The sequence below is a fragment of the Copidosoma floridanum genome, unplaced genomic scaffold (assembly GCF_036245765.1).
Source record: "Copidosoma floridanum isolate Cflo_tuat_1 unplaced genomic scaffold, Cflo_Japanese_pri ptg000008l, whole genome shotgun sequence".
Taxonomy (NCBI): domain Eukaryota; kingdom Metazoa; phylum Arthropoda; class Insecta; order Hymenoptera; family Encyrtidae; genus Copidosoma; species Copidosoma floridanum.
Window position 1 is genome coordinate 3,823,470 of NW_028321885.1, and position 27,386 is coordinate 3,850,855.

Here is a 27,386-nt window from a genome sequence, read left to right on the forward strand (position 1 = left end):
AAGTAAATCCATAAAACTGATGTACATAAAGGGCATGTCATTTAACTTTAATGTACAATAGTTACTTTCCAAAACGAAGATTATCTATTATGCAACACGAACAGACTATGCATGCAATTGTGTATTTTTCCCTACCGCAGTTAAAACTATTTAAAAGACAATTAGATATAATTCCATAATGAAGATGAGGTAAATCATGCACTGATGTTTAAATGTGTAATAGCATTCGTTAAAGCAAATTATAGCCTACCGTGTAGTACAAACCGACTTGTGGAAGTCCAGTATTCTATTGAAGGCTTGGGCTAAAACGATCTCTGGTTTAGCTTCATAGTAGTTAATTGCAATATTTGCTTACCGATCGCTTGGCATAAAGTTTACCGTGGTTACTTGGGAATAAAACATGTATATTAGCATATTTTGTCGAAATAACTTTCGTGAAAACTTGAACGTAAAAAGGGCTAAGTTACTGCAGACCAGTTTTCTGATGGAGACTTGGGCTAAAGAAGAACTTAGTAAAAATGCGTTCCGGTTTATCTATAAAATATTAATTTATTACGAGATTCTTCTGTATAAATTGCTTAGTATTTACTTAATATGTCTTTACTTAGAATAAAACAGACAGAAGTGGCATATTTATTTAAACTATTTTGGCATGAACTGTTACATGAGAAGAACTAAATAGCTGTAGTCCAGTATCCTAACGGAGGCTAGGGCTGCAGCAAAGCTCTAGATAGGTGTATGTATTTGATTACTTTAAACAATTTTAATCCAATACTGCTTGTATGTTGTATCAATCGTATAGTTCAGAAATGAGTTAGTGTTTTATTGTGTACCAGTTCTTATGTATGTACATAAACTACAACAGTTTAAAAAACTTTCTTTAACGGATGAGAAATCGCGTAAGCCGAAGACATTAGTTCGATCAACTATCAAATGCTAAATTATCACTAAGGAATCAACATATATCGAGGTATATGTTTTTTTTAACTCGCCTGACCTAGATCAGCATCATTTACAAAAAAATTAAGTAAATCCATAAAACTGATGTACATAAAGGGCATGTCATTTAACTTTAATGTACAATAGTTTCTTTCCAAAAGGAAAATTATCTATTATGCAACACGAACAGACTATGCATGCAATTGTGTATTTTACCCTACCGCAGTTAAGACTATTTAAAAGACAATTAGATATAATTCCAATATGAAGATGTAGTAAATCATGCACTGATGTTTAAATGTGTAATAGCATTCGTTAAAGCAAATTATAGCCTACCGTGTAGTACAAACCGACTTGTGGAAGTCCAGTATTCTATTGAAGGCTTGGGCTAAAACGATCTCTGGTTTAGCTTCATAGTAGTTAATTGCAATATTTGCTTACCGATCGCTTGGCATAAAGTTTACCGTGGTTACTTGGGAATAAAACATGTATATTAGCATATTTTGTCGAAATAACTTTCGTGAAAACTTGAACGTAAGAAGGGCTAAGTTACTGCAGACCAGTTTTCTGATGGAGACTTGGGCTAAAGAAGAACTTAGTAAAAATGTGTTCAGGTGTATATAGAGAAACGATTGGACTACGTACTGCCTATAAAGTTAATGTGTAACCTTATAAATTACATGTCATTCGTCACTTACAGAGGTTTTGGAAAACGCGTTTGTATGTTTTATAACAGTGTAGTTTTTCGTAGCATTTAAGACGTCTGTATAAATAATCAAATTATTCCTTCCATACGAAATCTGGGAGCAAATTATGTCAAACATATCATGTAATGTAGGATGTAATAGTTAATATGATTTAAATACCCTGTGGTTGGCAGCTACCATGTGTTAAAGAAGTTTAATACGACAAAAAAATCGTATGCACACTAGGCGATATATGTTCATGTAATCATGAAAACCCCAACATCCCCAGAATATCTCCCATAGCCCGTGCTATAAATGACAGTTAAAATATATTATTCAAATAAGACGTATAATGACAGTTGGTAAATAATTGAAATCAAAGTCCAATGGTGGTACTGTCAAATTTTGTATTTATTAAGAAACAAAACGACGTTATACATTTAACTCAATTTGCGTTTATTATATTTTTCTGAAATTTGTATTGTAAAGAATTTTGTTACTCATAGATTTTTGTACCCGATGAGGGCTGGAACGTTGTCCAAACGGCCAAAACGTCGTTTTGTTTTTTAATAAATACAAAATTTGACAGTACCACCATTGGACGTTGTGTTTAATTAGTTTAAATATATTATTTTTCTAATTATCGTAACCTATTAAACGACTTGTTTAGCTGTGTACTACCCTCAGAATACCTCCATATCCCATACAATTTATAAGATCGTATTTCCTCCCAGAGCTCTGCTCTATGTTATAGAATTAAGTATATATATTAGCATGCCTCCTACAAGGTGATATTATCTGCTTGATATTAAAAAGTTAAAAAATGAGACATTTAGTTTCCAGTTATTGTATAGTTTTTATTTCTTATTATGATAAAAGTTTTTTCGAAAGTGTAAAATAATGAACACTGGTTATTTTTTGACACGGCCAATGTATGCGAGTGTCTCGTAAGTTCGTCAGAGCAAAAAGTGTAACCACTTATAAATCGAATATTTTCAATGTAAAACTCATTGTGAACCTATTATGAGGATAATTTCAGTTGATTACGTGGTATACGATTTATGTACATTATCAATTTTTTCTTTGTAGTTAAGTAATTATGATCCGAATCGGCCGAGATCTTGTATGTAGTTGTGGATTGGATGTCTTAGCTGATGGTTATAAAATGACATCGAAAACAAAAATTTTGACTTAGAGAAAAACACTAGTTTTTTCGCGATATTATTTAGATACATTGTACACGTCCACGATCAAAGACAGAGTTGTAAATCTCTTTAAAATATAACTTTCTGTTTTTTTACTTTTTGCTTTAGATCGCAATTCAGACATTCGGTAATGCAAAATGGATACAACAACAGCGAAAAACCGAGTTTTTTTATCCATCACAGAAATGAAAATTTTATCATCAAATGTTAAATGGAAAATTTGTAGAGCTCATTAAGAAACGCGTTTGTTGAGAAAGTTTTTCTCTAAAATGTCTTCTTAACCTTTTAACACATAATTTCTGTATAGTACATTTTTCCTAAAATTTTTTAATTAAAACTGTTTGTCTTCGTATCATTGACACAATAGATTTAAATGATAAATTTTGTTTCATATGGCATCTAGATAGTGACGAGTGCAACTGACCACAAGAGAAAAGTATCATTTTTGTTGTTGTAATGTAGTTTTTGTATAATGTCCCAATAACCACTTAGCTAAGCAAACGAAATGTCCTACATACCGCTCATTAAGTTGTCGTTTCTTTTTATAAAAATTGTGTTTGTTAAGTAGTACAATTTAAAAAAACACTTATAAAATTACATAATAAACATGATATTTTTAAAGTTATGAAGTAAACTAACATATTTTTGTCTTATCCGTGATCTAATTCTTAATATTTGTATTCCCAAAATGTCCAGTTGGGCGGTAATTGGGACCTGAGCAAAAATTTGGCCATTAACCTTTATATGCTTCCAGAAGTATTGTCCTACATCTTATTATTCAAATTATGATTACGTGTATTATTAAAAGTGAGTATTATAATGTTGACTAAAAAATTGTTATTGATTAGAATTTTCACGCAGACATCGTCAGTTTTCCTGTTTTCAGGGACTCTCAATGTTAGCAACATTTTCCAGACCAATACACACTTGTAATTTGGAAATATGAAATATATAGTATCATTCAACTAAATATTGACATGATAAATATTTTATTGTTTCTGTAATGATCGTGCTTTTTCCAAAATATTTTAAGACTAAAATTATTTTAACGAAGTTTAAATTAACTTTGGTAACAATCAAATACAACCCTACCCCCTAAAAAAAGGAAAATAAAATATGTAAATAAATATAAGTGTTCAATCGTTATATTAAACGTAATTTATTGCTTATCTATGTAGCAAAAACTAACTTGTGGCAGTCCAGTATCATATGGAAGGCTTGGGCTAAAACAATTCTTGGTTCTGTTTGTCATTAATTAAAATATTTGCTCACCAATTGCATGACATGAAGTTCATCATAGTTAGATAAAAACAAAAGAACAGACGCTTCATATTTGCTGCAATCACTTTAATGTAAGCTTGTGTAGCAAACATACTAAGCTGCTACAGACCAGTATCCTAACGGAAGCTTGGGCTAAAGCAAAGCTTGGTATAACCATTTACAGGTTTCTGGGTAGGAATGATTAAACATTGTTTGATATAATCGTTAGTATATACAAGGATGTGATAAAGTACAGTCAAATAAACCTTACTTATAAAATATATTAAATAAAATAAATTTACTTTTTAAGGTATAATAATTTAATGTAATAGATAATAGATATATTACTTCAGTATATACTGACTTAAGTAGTCTTTTTACAATTCCTTCCCACAGCCTACCACGAAATAAAAGATAATTTGTACATTTTCTTGATTCGATGGTACTCATGTTGTAGAATTGTTGCAAGGAAAGTCTTTCATGAATTTATTGAATAAAAATTTAATATAATTTTGTAATATTTTGTCTTTCCTGAATTAATTAACAATTAAAATTAACATGAAAAATATGAAAATAAATATCAAGGACATTATAAGTCATATGTATTGGATTGTTAGTACCAACTACATTTATTTTAACAAAATGTAAATACTATGGCATAAGAATGTGTAAAGTTTCGTACTACTTTATTTATTAGTTTGTTTCAGATGATCCATTCTACAATACTTTAGACGATATACCACCCGATAATGAGAGAAACAAAACATTAGAAGTCACCGAGATCGTATCCAAACTAAAAATGCTATACGTACATTATTGTTTTGCAGTTGTGAAAAAAATATACTGTAAATAGAAAATATGAATTATAAGACGTGTTTTACATACAATTCTATTGTTTTCTACTTGCATAATTATTTTCCTTATCACGTATAAAAAATCCTCAGATTTCTTGGTTTTGATTTTTTAATAATGATATATTGCCAAACAGGTTCATATAATAGTTTTTATACAACAAATTTGTCTGAAAATGTTGAAGTAAAATAGTACATACTATGATAAAAAAGGGAAAAAATTTAATAACTGGCACATACACCAGTATGTACCAATTATTTCTTGGCAAATACATTATTTTTACTGAAAAACTACTGAATTGAATGTAGATAAAGTATTGGCCTTGCGACTGAAAGAGGTAATACCTCGGTTGGTTGGAACGAATCTGGGGTACGACTCTTTTAGTGGGGTCAGGGGTCACAATCCTGGTCAGTTTCACTTTTTAAAAGATGAATATGGTTGTAATTTATTCTTGAGTATTGTGGTTGTTTCTCAACCCTAGAGTTAGACTTCGTAGGCACATTAGGTTAGAGAAAGGGCCAGAGCCAGTTTATGAAACTTGAGTGAAGGTAGAAAAAACAGTTCAGGAAAGTTGAAACAGGGCTCAATTGATGATAGTTGGGCACTCTAAGATTAGGTAAAGATTGTTTTTTACTACTCAGCTTAGAGCATCAACACCTTCTGTACAGAAATGGTCGAAAGTACCCGTAAAAGTCACTGAAAATGCGGATTGCAATAGTACAATTAAAGAAATATAAATAATATTAACCTTATTAGTAATTTCGTTTAGTACAAGTAGTATGGAAAGAATATAGTTCTTTTGCTAAATATTAACCAACAACAATGATCTAATTTGTAGTCCTACAAATCGTAACTTTTTTTCATGTATTTGTACTATGTGTTATGAAAAAATTGAAATTGTTTGCAAAAATGTTTGATACGCACTGATGTCTATTTTTTAACGATAATCTTGTTCATTAATAATGTCTTTACAATCTGCCAACAGTTTTGCACACCATAGATTTATGGTACGTATAAAAAACCTGACTGATTCTGATTGATTTCCCTGGAAATAATCTCATGGATAATGCGAGGCAAAGCAGAATGTGGTGCAACTATTTACAGTCAAAACAAATAAAGAATCCAATAAAATATAATAAACCGACATAAAAATTACCAGAAATAAAATTTGCCGAAAAAAAAAAATGCCGACATAATTTCACTATTTGTCGGCGAATTTTTTTGTCGGTAAACTACAAGTCTCCTTATTGTCGATTCGTCATATAATTTATAGGCTCTGTAAAGTTTCTTCATAAACATAATACACAATATTAACTATTTGCTATTTAACTTTCGGAAAAACTGCTTTTCGGTAAAATCATACATCTGCAAACATTATTTCGGATAAATATGACCCACCCATTGATGCGTGTATTCATTACATATAATGTACGTGTATATACTCTGCATTATATATATATAATATATATTATGTATTGAGCGTACACATATAGGGGCACCTTGTGTGTGTGTGTGCACTAGAGCGTTGGGGGGTTAAATTAGGATGGGACTGCGCGAGAATGGAATTTGTAAGGGACGCGCACCGGGACGGCGGCGCTTGACAAAGTCCGAGAGTAGGGTTTCGCTGGAGAGGAGTTCAAAAAAGGGAGCTCGTCAGGGCAGCTAGATCAGCTCGCCTCCGAGGGGACAACGTTGAAAACAGTACCAGGGAGACCTGTATAATCCAGTCGAGCGTCTAGTTATCGCTGGGAATCGTTTAGCTACTTTAACATTATGACAGATTGCTGCACAATGAAAGGAGTAGATGTTCCCTTTGATTTCCGATATCGTTTACTCATTAACTCTAGTTGATGAGTTCAGACCAAACAAGGCGGAAATCTCTGGTTGCTTAATTGATCAACCAAGTGGTGGCCTTAGGTCAGCGATCGGATACGAAGGAGATTTTTTTTTTTGTGCATGTTGAGTCTCTCGGTGAGCGTGATTTAGTTTGAAGAAGTTTTCTCCGGTGTTTTCTTTGCCTTGGAAGCCATAGTTTTCCTTTAACGAAGTGTTAATTGTGTTTGGGGAAGAATCCATTTGGTTTTTTTTCTTTTAAGCTTGATGACAAGCGTTGATCTCACTTCGTGGGATCATTTAGTTAGTCGGTAGAAATCGCTGGTTGTTTAGTCAAGTGAGAGGTGACCTTCTGACCGCTTTTTGTGTCATCCTTAAGGATTTTTATTTATTTTTTATTATAAGTTTTTGATTAAATCGGTGACGCTCTCGTGTAACGATCTGCACAGTCGTATTGACTGTCTGTGTGCTCTAATTCTGTGCCTTTCTCTTGGTTAATTGTTAATTTTTGATTTTTGCATATTACATTCATAAAAAATTTGAGGTATTCAACCGTGGTACGTTTTGATCTTACTCGCGATGCTTTTCTTCTAATATATAGCGATTTCATACATATGCGTCTTACCCTTATTGTTCGAACTTTAAAACTCTCCCATTGGAGAGTCGTATTTTGAGTTATCATAGCATAGTTTTCACGCCTAGACTTGAGGTCAACAAATCTGATGTAGAAAGGTGAAATATCTGTGACGGGGAGATATAAGGGGGATTCTACAAAAACGAGTCTTCTGCGATGATGTAATTTTTTTTATGATAGAATTTCGTCAATATTTTGTTATTTAATTTCTCTTAATTTTGTAAAAAGTCACGTTCTGTAATTAAGTCAGATTTTGCAGAAACAAAAATAATCATTTATAAAATTCTTTTTTTTTTGTTTGTTTTGAATAATAAAAATTGATTTATTGTGTAAGATAATCGATTTCAGTTCTTTAATTTCTTATGATCTTATTTGATTTATATTAGAGGCCCTTTTTTCTGTCAATTGAGAAATTTTAATAAATACCAAGAATTAAATAAGATTAATTCTTGAGTTCGTTTCTTTTTGGTTGCGTGTCTCCTCAGCTCCTCCGTCTGCCGTTATGCCACGATCCACTTTTCTTCACGAATTACCCTTTACAAAGTGGACCGTTTCAAAAATTGATCAAGCCCAGAAAGCCCTGCAGCTGTTTTATATTAGCAGGTCGTGGAAATTTACGGATGGCACGGACCTTGTCCTTATCAATCCGCAGCCCGTCTTTTGTTAAAATGTGCCCAAGAAAACGAATTTCCTGACGACAAAAAATAAATTTTCGGAAGTTGACCGTGACTCCTTCCTCATATGAAAGCTGAAAAAGTTTCTCTAAATGTTTGAGATGTTTGGTAAAAGTGTCCGATAAACAATTCCAATCATAAACAAAATCATGGACATATCTCATGACTTGATTAAGTATTGTTTCGGCTGCACGCGCCAATGCCACTCCGCTCATTTTTAGTCCAAAAGGAACTCGACAATGTTGATAGGTACGACCGCGATGTAAAAAACCAGTGTATTTCCGCGATTCGCGTTCGAGAGGCACCTGCCGAAAACTCGCAGTTTAATCAATACTTGACATAACTCCAAAGTCTCCGCAACACCGAAACAGATTATCAACGTCCAATGCACCCTTATGATCATTTTCGAGCCTTATGTTTAATTCACGTGCGTCCAAGCAAAGCCTTACGTTCTTATTACCGTTAATGACCGGTCTTTACGGATTTATATATGGAGTATTAGATTTTTTAATGATGTTTAAAGCAAGCATCCGTTCAATTTCAGCGTCAACTTGGTCACGTAAATTCATGGGAACTGGGTAATTTTTGTGAAAATAAGACTCATTGTCTTTTCAAATTAACTTATGTTCATATCGTCTTAAACACTCAGGTGTCTCACAGAAGATTGGCCTGAATCGACAGATTAACGAGCGTAATAAACTTTTCTCCTTGGTAGAAGCTTCCTGGAGACTGTTAACTTTTTCGTCAATCTCTAGATCCGATAAATCTAATATCTCAATCCCAACATGACACACCTTCTCTGGTTCCGAATTCGTAAATTGAATTTTATCGGCTGCCTCAATCTTACTGTTGGTGTCATTATCTTCAGATTCAATACTTATCACCCTTTCACCTGTGGAAAGACGTATCGTTTCCTTCCCGATATCGATCATTAGTCCCATGATTTTTTGGCTGTCCATACCGAAAATACAGTCGTGCATTAAACGGGGAATAACAAAAAAATCGAAAAAGAATTCGGATTCGTTGATCTGAGTCAGGCAACGTAATTGTTTTTTTATACACGTGGATTGCTCTCTGACGAACCCCGTAGCTCGCATCCCAACGGTCAGAAATGATGAGCATCCCTCGAAACCCTCCTTATTCTTCTCGAAAAACTCTTCCGATATGCAAGTCACTCTGCTACCAGTGTCAACCAATGCCCGTACCGGAATGCCGTTGATCATAGCCTGAATTTCTGGACAACAAGCAAATTTACGGTTTTTATAGCGGCTATGATTCGTGAAATGGCTTTCGTCAAGCAATTCCTCTGCTGGGGACACGTTAAAAGAACTAACGGAATAACAAATTGTTGATTGATCAGCTTTACTAAAATCCCCGCAATTTTCCTCACACTGCGTTGCGAATGTCGGGACAATATCATTCACAACCTCCTCTAGTTTTCCTAAACGTCAACATCAACCTCATTAACTTGAGCCCTAGCCCTCCAATTTTAACGGGCACCCCCTGTATTACTGTGTAGAGGAGGGTGAGAATAATCCTTCCTGGATGAACTGGAAAAACTGGAGTGATTGTTCGAACGTGAAAATTGACCACCTGAATTATTAAAGCTACTATTATTATAACGGTGGGAGTCTGTTCGATTATTTTGTGTATTTAAAACGTTAGGTACATTCCTACTTGGCGTGGAGGTATCACGCGCCTGAAAACGAATCTGCAAAAGGGACTCATTCTCGTAAGGAGAATTTAACCCTCCCATCATGTCAAGTGAATCTAACATTTTTGTCAATTCTCTAATTGTGCTAACCTCACGCATCAAGATTAACTGCTGGACTTGAGCATCGAAGTGGTACGCGAATCAGCCTACAGCTTTCCGCTCAGTTGGTCCATGAGTTCATTGGCTGACTTTATTATATAAAATACATGACGTACTCACTCCGTGACATGTTTCCCTCTGCTTGGTAATAGCCAAATTCGATTTCCCTACGTATTTTATTTTGCGTCTCTGTACTCCAATACTTTTCATTAAAACAGTTGATAAAATGTAGAAAATCCCTAATCGTTCCCGAAATATACAACCACCAATCGTGGGCTGACCCTTTTAAAGCCTGTTCCAAAACATACCTAAGCTCGTTGGGGTAAACACGTATGCCCTCAACGTAATTGGTGAGATCTCGTATAAACCGGGTTGGGTGGTCAAAAGGTGCTCCCCCAAACAAAGGTAATTCTAATTTTAAAGTTGGGATGGCTCTCTCTTCCACGGCAGAAGCTCGAATTGTCCTAGGTTGAAATCCCCCTTCGTTAGGTTGTCGCACGTTTTAAGATCCTCTCTCGAGGGCTTCGAAACGAGTTTCCTGTTCGTGACGACTACGTCTAAGTTCCTCCCTCATTTGTTCTAACACTTCCCGCTGCTCTTTTACCGTCCGGTCAAGGTTAAAATTTACACTTGTTAATTAGCGACACATATCCTCTAATTCGTGAATGCGAACTTGTGTATTTAACGGTGCGTTATCAAGAGGCTGAAAGTTTTTCCCAAGCAAAATTTGTGTTAGGGGTGCATTAATAATATGCGGAAAAATCGTATTCGTACTTAATTCCTCCCTCAAACAAGTGCGACCCGTAATAGTATGCCAAAGTTGTTCAGTGTTACTACCGTCGGGTTCAATCGCGCCCCCACTAGCCTTGTCTACATTTTCCTCCGATGAATAAAGGATGCGCGTCAACGGTGGATTACGTTTGTTAGTATTTTTCTTTGTGTTGTTTTTACGCCGCGCCCTCCCCAGCTTCGATAGGAAAAATTGAAATTGTCCATTGGTGAAACATTTGTGTTGAGATCGCCATTCCCGGCGGGTGGTGACTGTAAAGTCATACTAGAAAAATCACGGTATATTTAAGAATTACTAATCACGTATCTATCTGCGGGAACTTCCAAACTCCTCTGTCCCAACAGGGGAAACAGATAAAACGGTCCACATTGTGAAGGGTAATTCGTGAAGAAAAGTGGATCGTGGTATAACGGCAGACAGAGGAGCTGAGAAGACACGCAACCAAAAAGAAACGAACTTAAAAATTAATGTTATTTAATTTTTGGTATTTATTCAAATTTCTCAATTAACAGAAAAAAGGGCCTCTAATATTAATCAACTAAAATCATAAGAATTTAAAGAACTGAAATCGATTATCTTACATAATAAATCATTTTTTATCATTGGAAACCAACCAAAAACAAGGAATTTTATATATGATTATTTTTGTTTCTGCGAAATCTGACTTAATTACAGAACGTGATTTTTTACAAAATTAAGAAAAATTAAATAACAAAATATCGACGAGATTCTATCATAAAAAAAAGACATCATCGCAGAAGACTCGTTTTTGTAGAATCCCCCTTATATCTCCCCGTCACAAATATTTCACCTTTGTACATCAGATTTGTTTATCTCAAGTTTAGGCGTAAAAACTATGTTATGATAACTCAAAATACGACTCTTCAACGGGAGAGTTTTATAGTTCGAACAATAATAGTAAGACGCATTTGTATAAAATCGCTATATATTAGAAGAAAAGCATCGCGAGTAAGATCAAAACGTACCACGGTTGAATACCTCAAATTATTTATGAATGTAATATGCAAAAATCAAAAAAGTAACAATTAATCAAGAAAAAGGCACAGAATTCGAGCACACATACAGTTATTACTATTGTGCGGATCGTTACACGAGAGCGTCGCTGATTTAATCAAAAACTTATAATAAAAAATAAATAAAAATCCTTAAGGATAACACAAAAAGCGATCAGGAGGTCACCTCTCAGTTGACTAAACAACCGGAGATTTCTACCAACTAACTAAATGATCCCACGAAGTGAGATCAACGCTTGTCATCAAGCTTAAAAGAAAAAAAACCAATCAGATTCTTCCCTAAACACAATAAACACTCCGTTAAAGGAAAACTATGGCTTTCAAGGCAAAGGAAACACCGGAGAAAACTCCTCCAAACTAAATCACGCTCACCAGGAGACTCAACATGCACAAAAATAAAATCTCCTTCGTATCCGATCGCTGACCTAAGGCCACCACTTGGTTGATTAATTAAGTAACCAGGAACTTCCACCTTGTGTGGTCTGAACTTATTAACTAAAGTTGATAAGAAAACGATATCGGAAATCCAAGGGAACACTTACTCCTTTTATTTTGCAGCAATCTGTAATAATGCTAAAGTAGCAAAACGATTCCCAGCGATAACTAGACACTAGACTGCATTCCACAGGTCCCCCTGGTACTGTTGCCAACGTCGTTCCCTCGGAGGTGAGCCGATCTAACTGCCCTTACGAGCTCTCTTTTTCGAACTCCTTACCAGCGAAACCCTACTCTTGGACCTGGTCAAGCGCCGCCGCCCCGGTGCGCGTCCCTCACAAATCCCATTCTCGCACGGTCCCATTCTAATTTTACCCCCCAACGCTCTAGTGCACACACTCACACAAGATGCCCCTATATGTGTACTCTCATCTTGGACGTTGATGATCTGTTTTGGTGTTGCGGAGACTTTGGAGTTATGTCAAGTATTGATTTAACCGCGAGTTTTTGGCAGGTGCCTCTCGAACGCGAATGGCGAAGATACACTGGTTTTTTACATCGCGGTCGTACCTATCAACATTGTCGAGTTCCTTTTTGACTAAAGATTAGCGGAGCGGCATTGGCGCGTGCAGCCGAAACAATACTTAATTAAGTCATGGGATATGTCCATGATTTCGTTGATGATTGGATTTGCTTATCGGACACTTTTACCGAACATCTCAAACATTTAGAGAAACTTTTTCAGCTTTTATATAAGGAAGAAGTCACGATCAGCTTCCGAAAAATTATTCTTTGTCGTCAGGAAATTGGTTTTCTTGGGCACATTTTGACAAAAGACGGGCTGCGGATTGATCTGGACAAGATCTGTGCCATTCGTGAATTTCCACGACCTGCTTATATAAAACAGCTGCAGGGCTTTCTGGGCTTGATCAATTTTTGTTCAAAATACTCTGTTAAACTCACGGAAACCATCCGGCCTTTGCATCTCTTCTCCGAACAGGTATCAAATGGTATTGGGAGGAGGAACAAAACCACGCGATCACAAAAGTTAAAGAATTATTTATTGATCAGATGATGTTGGCTCACCCGAAACCTAATCAGCCTTTCGTTTTGTATACGGATGCTAGCGGCATTGGACTGGGTGCCCTTCTCTGTCAAGAAGATGACTTTGGATATGAGCGTGTGGTTCATATCGCAAGCTGTACTTTAAAAGGGGGAGAATCCAATCATTTTACGACAGAATTAGAACTACTCGCCATTGTGTGGGCCTTGCAAAAATTTCGATTGTTTATATTGGGTACGAAGGTCGTTGTAAAAAGTGATCATCGCGCTTTGTCCTATCTTTTTTTGTGTCAAGCCTTGAACGGTGGATGTTGGCAATCCAAACTTATGACATTGAAATCATGCATATAAGCGGGTCGAATAATAAGGCCGTGGATGCTTTGAGCCACCATTTTTGTTTGCCTGACGGAAATGTAAATAAAGAGTTACCCATTTTTACACTTTTAAGCAGAAATCTGAATCAACATCTGTTGAAGGATTTTGATAATCTGGGTGCAATTCAAGACAATTATACAAAGATAAAAACTATTAAAGATAGGAGCACTATGGGAGACACAATAATGTCTTATTTAATGAAAGATTATGTCTTATCCAAATTCGTGCAGTCTAAAGATAAAGTGGTAATCCCAACTAATTTCTTGAAAAATCTAATTAATGAAATTCATAAAATTTACGGGCATATTGGGGTTAGAAAATACTATTAGATGATTCAAAAAAGCTTTGTTTCTCCGAATATCAGGCGTCATGTAGCAAGAATTATTCGATCATGCGAAAGTTGTCAAAAAGTTAAGGTGTATACGGGACCATGTAATTTCGAAACACGTCCAATTTTCCCCGACGGACCTAATGATCTCCTTTCGATAGATTTTTATGGACCGCTGCTAGCGGGTTGTTGAGGCTTTCGTTATATATAAGCTACTGTAGATGTTTTTTCTAAATTTGTCGTATTGTACCCAATCAAGCGAGCTACGACAGCCATCACGTTAAGCCGACTTAAAAACCATTACGTCCCAAATTATGGCAAGCCTAAACGCATTCAGAGTAATCAAGGAACGCAATTCATGTCAAAAAAATGGGAGATGGGACTTATCGAACTCGGGATTAAACCGGTTTTTTCCTCCATTCGGCACCCCCAAAGCAATACCGCGGAACGGGTTATAAAAGAGCTCAGTCGTTTTTTTAAGACTCTCGTTATCGGTAAGCACAGTGGGTGGGTAAAATATTTTCCCATAATTCAGGATATTATGAACGAAACATACCACGAGACTATAGAATGCACTCTGGGTGAAATTCATTTGAAGAAGAAACCGATTCACTTTTGGGCGAAATATTTTAACCCACAGGAGAGCGTCAACATCCCTTACGATCAAAAACTTATATTTACTAAAGAAAAGATTCGAAAAAAAGGGTTGGCACGTGCAGATAAATTTAATCAAAGTCGCAGTCTTCAAGCTTATAATCTGAATAGTCTTGTCCTTGCCAAAGCTTGCAATTTTTTCGTAGCGGACACAGAAATAACAGCTAAAGCTCTGTATGAAGGTCCGTTTGTCATCACAAGGATTATAAACAATGCCACTTATGAACTTACAGATTCGATTACTCTAAAGATAAGAGGTATTTATCACGGGACTAATTTGCGACCGTTTATCACAAAAAATGGGGGGCAACCAAAGGAAGCGCCAGAGACTCTACAAAAAGCTTAAACACATGCAAATGCAGATCACGCGTATCCAGGAGAGGCTCCTCGCACTCCAAACGCAGGTTGCTATTGACCAGCCTACTCAACAATCCAGTGGAGGCAGGCCAGAACATGACGATGATGTCCTGTTGATCAAATTTGATGAGCCCTGGGATGAGATCGATGAAAAAAAATTCGATTTATAAATCTTTGCTTGGTTTCATCATTACATCGTATTTTTTTTTCGTGCTGTCTAAATTTCACCCTCATAATTCGATCTTCGTTGTTCTTTGTTCTCGTCCTCATTTTTCTACAGTCTTAAGTAAAAAATGAAGACTTTATTCAGCCAAATCCAGCGAAGAATGGAGCATGCCAGTCAAACGGTCGAACGCCTTCTGAAACATGAGGCAAGGCGCCACGCTAAGAAGGTCAGACGGTCTTTGTATAAGGCAGCTCGACGTGAAACACAGCGTGAAGAACGAGAACGTCGACTATACGAACTCTATCATGGGCCATCTCGTATGAAGACTGATCAGCCGGATTATAATAAAGTCGGGACACAAACAGACCGATCAGCGCTTCGAGATGCGTATCATGCACGTCGGACTAGAGAGCAGGAAAGATGTCGAAAAGAGCGACTACGACGCATGTCTCTGGATCAGCGGGTTGAAGAATTTGGACGAGTTCGAATTATAAGGAATCTCCGTAGTAGAATACCGATTCATTTATCTCCTCCTAGAATACCATCCACTTTATCCGTCTATATTTGTTTTTTTGCTTTTGTTGTTTTTGTTTCCTGCGTTCGATGTAATACCATTATAGTCAAATATTCACAAAATTGATTTCTTCTGTTCAGGTCCCAATGGATCAGAAACCAAAAAAAATCTTTAAATCCTCGAAAGAATTCAATCCATTGCAGACGAAATAATTCGAGCCGAACAACGTGCCCTGCGGCGAGAGAAACGGCGTGGTCTGAAACAACAGAAAACGCATCACTGCCAAGAGTCTAACAGTCGTCCATCGTCAGCTAGCGAAGAATCAACTTCCAGAGTCGCTATCCATAAAGTTTCTTTAGAGCAACCACCAAGCAACCTTATGGGTTGCTGTGACGAAGGCCAAGCCCAGGAATCTAGAGTAAAGACGCTTGAGTCTCGATTAAGCGCCTCTCATCCAATGTTTACCCCACCAAGGACAATGTACACAAGATCAAGTGCGGGTTCAGGCGTCTCTATTCCGAACTTTTGGTCGAGGAATGACTCACCGCATAGCAAGATAACTGGAAGGTTCAGCTCAAGTGGCGATGATTACGCTCATTTCTCTGATGGGCAAGCGGTTTATGTCAATGAGCTCGATAGTATTAATTGGCGTTATTATTATCATTAATTATTTGTTTTGATTATCCGGTTGACTCAGTGTTGATTTGAAAATTTTTCCATTTATTCTTTTTGTAAAAATTTGGGGGGGCAGATGAGACTTCACATATAGGGGCACCTTGTGTGTGTGTGTGCACTAGAGCGTTGGGGGGTAAAATTAGAATGGGACTGCGCGAGAATGGGATTTGTAAGGGACGCGCACCGAGACGGCGGCGCTTGACGAAGTTCGAGAGTAGGGTTTCGCTGGAGAGGAGTTCGAAAAAGAGAGCTCGTAAGGGCAGTTAAATCGGCTCGCCTCCGAGGGGACGACGTTGGCAACAGTACCAGGAGGACCTGTGGAATCCGGTTGAGCGTCTAGTTATCGCTGGGAATCGTTTAGCTACTCCAACGTTATGACAGATTGCTGCACAATATAAGGAGTAAGTGTTCCCTTTGATTTCCGATATCGTTTTCTTACCAACTCTAGTTGATGAGTTCAGACCAAACAAGGCGGAAATTTCTAATTGCTTAATTGATCAACCAAGTGGTGGCCTTAGGTCAGCGATCAGATACGAAGGAGATTTTTTTTTTGTGCATGTTGAGTCTCCCGGTGAGCGTGATTTACTTTGAAGGAGTATTCTCCCGTGTTTCCTTTGCCTTGGAAGCCATAGTTTTCCTTTAACGGAGTGTTTATAGTGTTTGGGCAAGAATCCGATTGGTTTTTTTTCTTTTAAGCTTGATGACAAGCGTTGATCTCACTTCGTGGGATCATTTAGTTAGTTGGTAGAAATCTCCGGTTGTTTAGTCAACTGAGAGGTGACCTCCTGATCGCTTTTTGTGTCATCCTTAAGGATTTTTACTTATTTTTTATTATAAGTTTTTAATTAAATCGGCGACGCTCTCGTGTAACGATCTGCACAGTAGTATTAACTGTATGTGTGCTCAAATTCTGTGCCTTTCTCTTGGTTAATTGTTAATTTTTGATTTTTGCAAATTACATTCATAAAGAATTTGAGGTATTCAACCGTGGTACGTTTTGATCTTACTCGCGATGCTTTTCTTCTAATATATAGTGATTTTATACATATGCGTCTTACTATTATTGTTCGAACTTTGAAACTTTCTCGTTGAAGAGTCGTATTTTGAGTTATCATAACATAGTTTTCACGCCTAGACTTGAGGTAAACAAATCTGATGTACAAAGGTGAAATATTTGTGACGGGGAGATATAAGGGGGATTCTACAAAAACGAGTCTTCTGCGATGATGTAATTTTTTTTATGATAGAATCTCGTCGATATTTTGTTATTTAATTTCTCTTAATTTTGTAAAAATTCTCGTTTTGTAATTAAGTCAGATTTCGCAGAAACAAAAATAATCATTTATAAAATTCAATTTTTTTTTGTTTGTTTTGAATGATAAAAATTGATTCATTGTGTAAGTTTATCAATTTTAGTTCTTTAATTTCTTATGATTTTATTTGATTGATATTAAAGGCCATTTTTTCTGTCAATTTAGAAATTTAAATAAATACCAAGAATTAAGTAAGATTAATTTTTGAGTCCGTTTCTTTCTGGTTGCGGGTCTCCTTAGCTCCTCTGTCTGCCGTTATACCACGATCCACTTTCCTTCACGAATTACCCTTCACAAAGTGGACCGTTTCAATATATATATATATTGTGGATAATATATGTGTATATGAAATTCCCAAACCTTACTGACTTCGAGAATCGAACCCACATTCTTCGGATTGGTTGTCACAGACCATATCGATTGTAATACGCAGCCTGCTGATCTGTTCTCTGTACTTATGGACACCAACTGAGAGACTTCTGAATTAAAAAATTGAGCGATAATTAAGCGTTTTTTATATTATTTGTAGTTTAGCTAGCTGATTTAGAATAAAATAGTTATGATTATTTATAAGTAGTCTGATAATGTAAGAATCGTGCTTTAAAGTTTGTTTTGCTTATATCATGTAACGGTTTAAGATACAGAATATATAAAAATACTAGCGTATGGGGTAAAAAATGTTCTATCAATAAGTACTTTTAATTTGGTTCTGACAAGCACAAAATGTTGAGAAAAATACCTTCTAAAATGAAAAAGGCATTTTGACAGTACCTGTAAGAGTAAGTGATATAGAAAGAGCCATTGATCGTCTGCTGTCGGACTCGCTGTTTTTTTTTTGTACTCATACAGGTAAGCCTTTTTCGTTGCTTTTCTCAATACTCTGCGCTTGTAGAAAATAACAAGTTTATATTAGAATAAGTACTAATTTTTCGTTATTTTTTATTAATTTGTCCTTTATAAACAGGATTTATTTCAAATATAAATATTTGATCATAACGCAAAGTTTTCCTGGGATCTTCCAATTGAGTTTTTTTGAACCCCATTTTAACTAATCTTTAGTAAAACGCCAACAAAATTTGCACACGTGCGCAACTACACACAGGTGACCGAAAAGAGATAAGAAGACAGAAACTAATACATACAAACGTATTATTAAACATGCATGTACCTATGTGTAGACAGGTAGTATGAATACTCTTCACCACGTATTATTGTACTTTTTTGTTCTCGTTGTTCATATAATAATGAACAAACTAATTTACACGTAATTTAATACTTGCTCTTTCCTAACCCATAGTATTCATTGATAAAAATACGTGTTTATAAGTTCGTACGGTCTTCGCAGGTCTGTTGGGCCGCATAATAGCCCTGAAGACTATGGCATTTATCCGACGAAAATAGCTTTATATTAGTATAGACAGTCAAATACCACCAAGTTTAATAACATATTCTTTAATGTTTTACTTCTGTTGGGGTCCCAAGACATCTGGTTTTTTTTTGTTTTTTTCTTTAGAATTGGTTAAAGAAAAAAAAATAAAATTAAATAAAATTTGAATGTGTGCTGAGCTGTGGTGGTGAGGAAGGAAAAAGTTGCGGAGCAGTCTGGCAAGAGAAGTGAGTAAAGGACAAATAATATAAAAAGTTCATTTTAGTTACAAATTTTCCAAAGGTAAACAATACAAAACCGTTGATTTGCTCTCATTTATAACAAGACTTTTAAACTAAAACTTCAACAGTATGTCTTGCCCACACATTTCAAGCAGTTTTCAAAATAATTTTTTTACTATTCAGAAGATAGCAGTCTTGAACAGTAGGTGCCTAAGTACTAAAGTATTAAGTTACAAATTTATAGAATCTTATAGTAGACAATATATAGATATACATATACCTCTTATGGAAAGACGTTGTTTACAACGGTGGTGCAACGATCACTGGAGTAGAGAAAAATAAAGTAAAAAAGTTGAATTAGAATAGGGACTAAAGCTTCATGATAGCCTTTCCGCATCTTATGAAGCGGATACAGACAGCTTCCAAAATTTTGAATGAACAAGTACTTCTACATATTGTATGCTAATAATAAGAAGTGTAAATTACTTGTTGATAAATCAAATGAGTTATAATACTATAAGTACAAAAAAAGAGTTAAATGAGTATAAATACTATAGTAATAAATATTATAGTAGATACCAAATCACAACAAGTTGTGAAAATGAGATTTGGGTAGAATGGATTTAGATACAGTTCAATTTAGAAGGAGTTCTGGTATAAATAATTGTATGTACGTTGACTGCGTGTAGTTTTGATAGATACTTTTATATACAATAAATAAACAATTATAAACAACATATTAAGTACACAGAAGAAGGTTAAATTAAATGCATGGCAAGACATGTTGATAACATTTCTAGTGGCTTGCTCACATCTGTGATATACGCTCACTTACTTATTTCTAGTCCATTACTAATACCCAGGGAATATTTGGATCCCAAAGGCTAAAAAACTACCCTCTTGTACTACTCTATCTTCAGTAAAGTATATGCCAGTGAATGTCGTTGCTGGACGTTTATTATACATAGATTTTTTCGATAAATATTATTTAAACATTAAGAATATATGTTTAATAGCATACAAACACATCTACAAAGAAATGCAGATCGTTGAATGGTACCTTTCAATATGTTACATTCAAAAAAAAACGTTGGGTTAAGAACGTAGGCTTATGGAAGTACCACATAAAATTATATTGACAAGAAAATAATCTGTGGTAATCCTCTTATATTTGTGGCATGAATCATCACTTTAAGAAAAGATTACTGAAATTTTTAATCAATTTATGAGTTTTTTTATTTTTTATGAAACGAGAAAAAAAGGGTCGAGTATGCGTAAAAGCGTGAAAGAAAAAATATTTACATGTAAAAAGTAATTGCTAGCGTTACTGCATACATAAGTTTTATTTACCGTTCTCAACTTTTACTCAACTTACTATGATGAACATCTTTAAGTCAAAAAATCACGTTAGTGATGAATCAAGAAATTGTAAAAGAATGAAACTAAAAGAAAGTTAATTTATATTTTTAAAAAACCTTGTGAAAATAGGTTATGAATAAAATATCACAAAAAAATGTAAAAAAGCTAAAAGAATTCACTAAAACTTTTATCATAAGTAGAAAATCATACAAGCAATTATTGATTTATTGGTAAACTTAAAAATCAACATTAAGAAATCACTATTTTTTAATGCATAAGAAAGCTGCTGCTTTAATCTACCATTTTATAAGGATCTTCAAATAGTTGCTTAAAAAATAAAAAAGTTATTTCATAGAATAAATAGTATATTCATTGATCTTATTGAAACAATGTAGAAAAAATGTTTAACAGTTACCTGATATTTCAGTTAAAATAAAGTGACAAACTATACCATAACAAAAATAACCGTAATGGAACCTTTCATAACAGGGTCAATAAGGTCATTGGTCTTACGTGCAGGAGATTGCCAGTTACAAATTAGCTGAAACTGTCTTTTTTAATTTTTAGCAAAATTAGTTGAAGAATGAGAAAGAAGATTTAATGAAATGTTAAATATGTGCCGTGGTGTTGTAGGGATGGGACTGGCCCTAGGCACTGTACACATATTAACAAATTAATTCTGTTTTAAAAAGTCCATAAGAGGGTCATCACATAGGTCTAAATAGATGTATCTACTTGAAGTATAAAATTTTTAGAAATCAATTTCTTATACCAATAACGATGTAAATTAGCTTTTATTAGACAAACATTATATTTACCTTGAAGAGCATATCGTTTCAACCGATTTTCTAAACCAGTATTGTATTTATCTTTTACACCACATCTTGGCATCAGCATCAGTGAAGCTGTTTCGTTATTAATTAAACCTACAAAAGTAAAATGTTTCTTAAGTATACACTTTTATTTAATAAGAGCATAAGCTTTTTTAACAAAGATATATTCTTTATACAAATATTTTTACCTTAATCACTTTTTTTCATTACTATCATTGTTCAAATTACATTTGCCATTAGTTAATATTATTTTTAATTGAACTAGTACTTCAAATTCTCTTTACACTTTTTTATAAAATTGCTTCGTTTTTATTGCAAGGATCGTTCAAAATTTGTGTTTCAACAGATGTAGAAAAAAAAGCGCTTACAAAACATTTTATAATTCAAGACGGTACTCAATTTAAATGGCTTAGAAGGTAATGCAACTTCAACAACAACATTATCCATTTATATACAATAGTTTTTTACATTTAAATTAATATAAGTTAAAAATTTAGGTGTACGAAGCAGTATTAATTTCAAATGTATGAGTTGTGAAAGTATGAACAAACTATGTTTAAGACACATTTATTAATAACTTTTATTCTAATCTCTGACATTGGAGATACTTTTTATACTTACAGCGCAGCTATAATAATAACCTTAATTTCAACAGACATTAGAAAAGTTTATTTGAAAATCATAACATACATTTAAAAAATGTATAAAACATAAAAACAATAACAATGCTCTATTTCATTGCACGTACAAAAGTTATTACATTTTTTATACTATTATGAACATATAAAAGCTAAAAAAAATAAATATAACCCCAAAAGTAGTAAATTTGTATACGAGGAAATGCAATCCAAATTTGCCTTTACGCGTCCCAAAAAAAATTGAATTTTTTTTCAAGCGACCCCTTTAAAATTAATTTTTCCTTATTCTATGTACCCTCAATAACAAGGAAAAAATCGTGTTTATTAACCTTAGGCTTTGTAAAAAGTTTTTACTTAGCCAGATGAGTTAAGTGTATTAAATCTTAACTGACAATTTTTCTACTTTTTTAAAAATTCTGACTGGTTCATAAAATAAAACTAACATCTTATATTTGTTAGATAGTACCTGATAAATGAAAACTTACAGTATACTGCAGTATTTTAAGTTCTCTGCCTCTGTTGACCTATTTAATACGCTTTAAACAAAACATCTTTGTGGTCTTAAATATTATTTGTCTGTGCCCAGCTAACTGGCTTGTAATTTGTCTCGTAGATAAATTTAGTTCAAACTAATCTCTCAGAGTAAGTAACAAAACAGTTATGTTTATTTCATTCATTGCTTCCACGATAAGTATATCATAACTATTGTTCAAATGATGTAGATACAAAGACAGCGATATTTTAAGCAACACCTTATATAGCATCTGAAGTTTAAATGAGGTCCATTGACGAAAGTGCCTTTAAGCCAATAATTCTTTACAATTTCTTGCATTTTTTCTTGATGAATAAAAAAAAATCATTTAGTACGCAACTAAGGGAGCTAACTACCCTAAAAAAAATAAAGGTAGTTGTTTCCCGATATACAGAGGTCAATCGTACATATAGATATACAATATTAGGGTTATGTTAATACATCATTCCGTATTTAAAAAGCCAGAGAGAAATGTTAATGCCTTTACGTACACTCATACGTACATAAACATATACATCTATCCAATAGTACTCATGTGACAATGTGACGTTGCCCCATACGCGATACTTACTTAGTAATCTTTCAAAATTAAACGAATACAACTTTTTTGATTACTATTACGATAAAACTATGTAGTAAAAAATTTTTAAAAAAACGTATATGTTTCTTTACTATCTAAGGTAGTGTTCAGTAGTTTTTTAATAATTTATGAATATGCGGTAAGTTACACTTTTTAAAATAATGGGGCTATTGTAGTGATTGCACTATTGCTTCAATGTTAAAAGAGTGATTTTTTTAACGAGAATATTTCAATAACGACGAGGTAAACCAGTCTAAAATTTTTTACACATATTTCCTAACGCTTGTATAAGTTTTGCTAAAAATTTGGTACCTTTTTAGATACTTTTGAATTAGGAAACAACTACCTTAATAAAGCATTCATTGTTAACACGAGCCTTCATAATGAGTTTGACTTATCACACTAACTAGCCACTTCAGAAACAGATAAGAACTTTCTGACAGACAATATATTTACACACACACGCACACCCACCCACACACATAATTCTACATATACTCCTATAATACATAGTTAAATGTGTGGGGCATTTTACAGAACCGCCTACTGCCCCTCCACTGCCCTCCACCTGCACCTCCTCCAAAAGACCTCCCACCCCTCAAAAATCAATTTTGTCTTCTCCCTACGTTATTTTAACCCAATAAATATTGTATTAGGTCCCTAGATGCCCCCACCACGTCACCAATGCCTCCAATCACCCCTTTACTGTCTCTTGACACGATATTTCTTGCCCCCCACTACTCCTTACTGCCACCCGTCGTAATTTTTCTACTGTTTCCATGCACCTTTATTATTGACGTAGAATAAATAAAAAGGATGGATGATGAATAAGCCTGTACTAGTTACATATACTAATGACAGTTATAGTAGCAATACATAGGCGCTTTCTGTAATAAGATAAATTGGTTAATATGTTTTCTTATAATGTAGAATATAAGATGAAAAGAATTTAAAATTTCAGCTATTTCTTTATAATTCCAGGCCAGTCAGATCAATTAGGTGTGAATTTTGCTAATACGTTTTTGGATTACAGAAAAATGGATAGATTATAAAAATAATAAGATAATAACAAATTTTGACTGCAGTGTATGCAATATAATTATAAAAAAACATTACGTATATTGCATAAAAAAGCAAATATATGGTAAAGTTATACGGTGGCTGATGTGTAAATAAAAATTTAAAAGCGAAATATATTTACGGCGTAACTCATTTTTTTGTAACCTAGAGCACAATAAAATGTATTACCATTGCCGATGAAACTTAACTTGAAAATCAACTGTTACAGTTACGTTTGATACATAATTTTCTTACTTTTTTTAGAACACAGATTAAACTATTTTTAACGAAAATTAAATGTCAGTGTGTACCTATTAGTATAGCAGAATATTTATGTTCATTAATAAGAATGTAAATGAAAGATAATACTAGTAAATAATTATGTAAATTCTAACATTTCAAGTACTATGCTAGAATATCTTTTTTATTAGATATAATAACAATATATTATTGATTTCTATTGATAGCCGTTTCAAATTGTTGACTACAGACAAACTACAGATTACTTATTTTAAAACATTTTCACTTAACTTATATTAGAGATATTCATTTTTTCTATGTAATTATTATTAAAAGTTATTTAATTCATGTTCTTGGATTCAAAGAAAGTTTTTCTTATTTAAGACCCTTTATCTTCTGTTCTTCAGAGCCCATGAAGAGGATATTTTCATCTAAGACCTTTTTGTCTCCTACTTAAAAGCCTATGTACAGGGTTATAATGCATTAAAAAAGGATTGGCGTGCAAAGCACGCAGGAAGGCGAAGCCAGACAAGTAAATATATTAATACATATATACTTTTTTATATGATAGTACTCTACGTCCGGCTCCTTTAATAAGGGCACTACTATGGGCACTTAGCACTTAGTAAAGGAACAAGAAAAGAGATGGGAGGCCTTCCATTAATTGAGGTAATGTTGGCTGCGTAAAGGTCGCTCATTCCTTTACGAGGATCATTGCTTGGTGAAAAAGTACATAAGAAAAATTACGGAGTACTTGCCAAAAATGTAGTACTGGCCGGGAATCGAGCCACGGTCTCCTAAGAACCAATCCACGACCTAGCCAACTGAGCCACCGCACGCTTACATTTGTAGATATATATACATAAATGACTCCTTAATGCATTATTGGTACGTTACGTCACTAGGGCACAAAGTACAAATATGAGTGCACTAAGGGGGCGATTGTTGTATATTGATACCTGAGTAGCGTATAATGTTTTTCTTATCGGAGGCGAAAAGTGAGATTTTGTGCCCGTGGGCATACTTTGCTCCCAGTAAGTCACTTTGAGTCCTAGAGCAGAAAAGTACTTTGGGCCTGGAGGGTGCAAAAAACTTTTTTGCCCTTGGGCTCAAAGTGATTTTAAGGGCGCAAAGTATGACCCGAGGATGCAAAGTGGCAGTTGTACTTCAAGCCCATGGTGAGAAAAATCCTTGACATAGGCCTTCAGGTAGAAGGCCAAAGATCTTAAATTAAAAAAATTAAATCCAATTGAAAAACATAAATTTTAAGAGTTATAATTATTGTTACGTGAAAAAAATAATAATTATCTTTGATATAAGTTAAATATGGTTGTTATAAAATGAATTAGCTTCAGTTGGTCTGTGGTTAACAATAAAGAATGGTTAATAACAAAAGTAAATGAAATAAAATTATTTACCTTAGCTTAATAAAAATTCCTGCAATGTACTTGAGATATTTTAACAATAAGTTTTAAATTGTGAATCAGCTTTATTCTTAATTCATTTCCGTTTAAATTAAAATAAGTATTTTAATATATAAACACGTACACATTCAATTTTAATCTTCTGTTTGAAATAGTTCAATATGTATTCTAAGAAAAGGAGAGAAATTATGTATAAAATATTACTATAATAGTTTATAATCATTAACATGCTTTTACAAACCTTTATTTCTTTTATAAACTTTATTACAATGCCATTTTAACGCATTGTGTTAGAAGTTTTCTTCTGCAATATTAACAAATTTTGATGTAGTAAGTAAAAAGTCTGTAGTTATGTTTTTGTTAAAGAATTAAAATTTTTTCTGTAGTTCCAATAACATATAGATAATATTAACACTTATGTAAGCTCATTGACTTAAAATTATAAAATGAGTAGCTAAAACTTTGAGTTTTATTTAATTAATACTTGAAATTATAAGAAATCATTTTCACTAATTAATCTGTTCACAGAAAGCGCCCCTATATTGTTACTAAGACTATCCTTAGTATATATACTTATTACAGGTTTGTCTATTATTTTTTTTCTTTATTCATTATACCCTGACAATGAAAGTGCATTAAAGCAGTAGAAAAATTTTTTAGGGGTGCGTGGGATGCAGCGGGGGTGGCAAGAATATTTGTGTGAAGAGACAGGGAAGGAGCGATAAAGGGACATGGAAGAGAAGGTAAGGGCAGTAAGGTGCTTGATCCAATATTTATTGAGTTGAAATAACGTTGAAATAAGACAAACTTAATTTTTATTTGGGAGAGGTGGTGGAGATGCAGTAGGAAAATATGTGAAATACACCACCAATTCAACAACATAATATATTATATGGTTCTTAAGGTAGTGCTCTCCACGACCCCACTTCTCAGCCCACCTTACCTGATATTTGACCCGTTCCTACACTTAGAGATACTTTTCATTTCCATGCACAGTGTACGTTCAGTGTTCAGCCACGCGGTGGCATGTTGGCATCCAGCTAGCTGAGTAAGTGCCAAGCGCTCACTCAGCTTTTAGAGAAACAAATTTCGTTCACTTACAAATCTGAGTGAAGACACTAGATGGGCTGTGAGAGTGTCTAACCTTCACTGAGAATATCATACGTATGTATACGTTTCCGGATAGAGGCATAGCGTGTATCGGAGAAAATAATCTTAGATTTGGAGAAGTGCAAGAAATTTGCAAAGTAGAAAATAAAAGTCTCACGATCCACTTAATTATATAAATCCCATAATTTTAGACTACTCATTTAAAAAACAGTAAATAATTCAGATAGCTACTGATTCATTTTAGAACTTTGGTAAAAATTTAATTCATAGTTTTGAGTTTTCACTTTGGTCGGCAGTCCCATGACTGTTCAGTGGTTTGTTTTAGTCTTACTTTATATATTCACTCGTATTACCACTAAAGGCAATTAACAATTACCAATTTTTTCGTCATCGCTTTTTTTTAA

General features: G+C 34.2%; 1 protein-coding gene across 1 annotated transcript in view; it reads right to left on the minus strand.

Moving 5' to 3' along the window:
• LOC106639005 (matrix metalloproteinase-14-like) overlaps nt 1-27,386 on the minus strand; it is a 797,797-nt gene that overhangs the window by 674,521 nt on the left and 95,890 nt on the right. Inside the window, exon 3 of the mRNA XM_089589223.1 lies at nt 21,385-21,492. Coding sequence (XP_089445349.1) covers nt 21,385-21,492 — 108 coding nt within the window. The remainder of the gene's footprint in view (nt 1-21,384; nt 21,493-27,386) is intronic.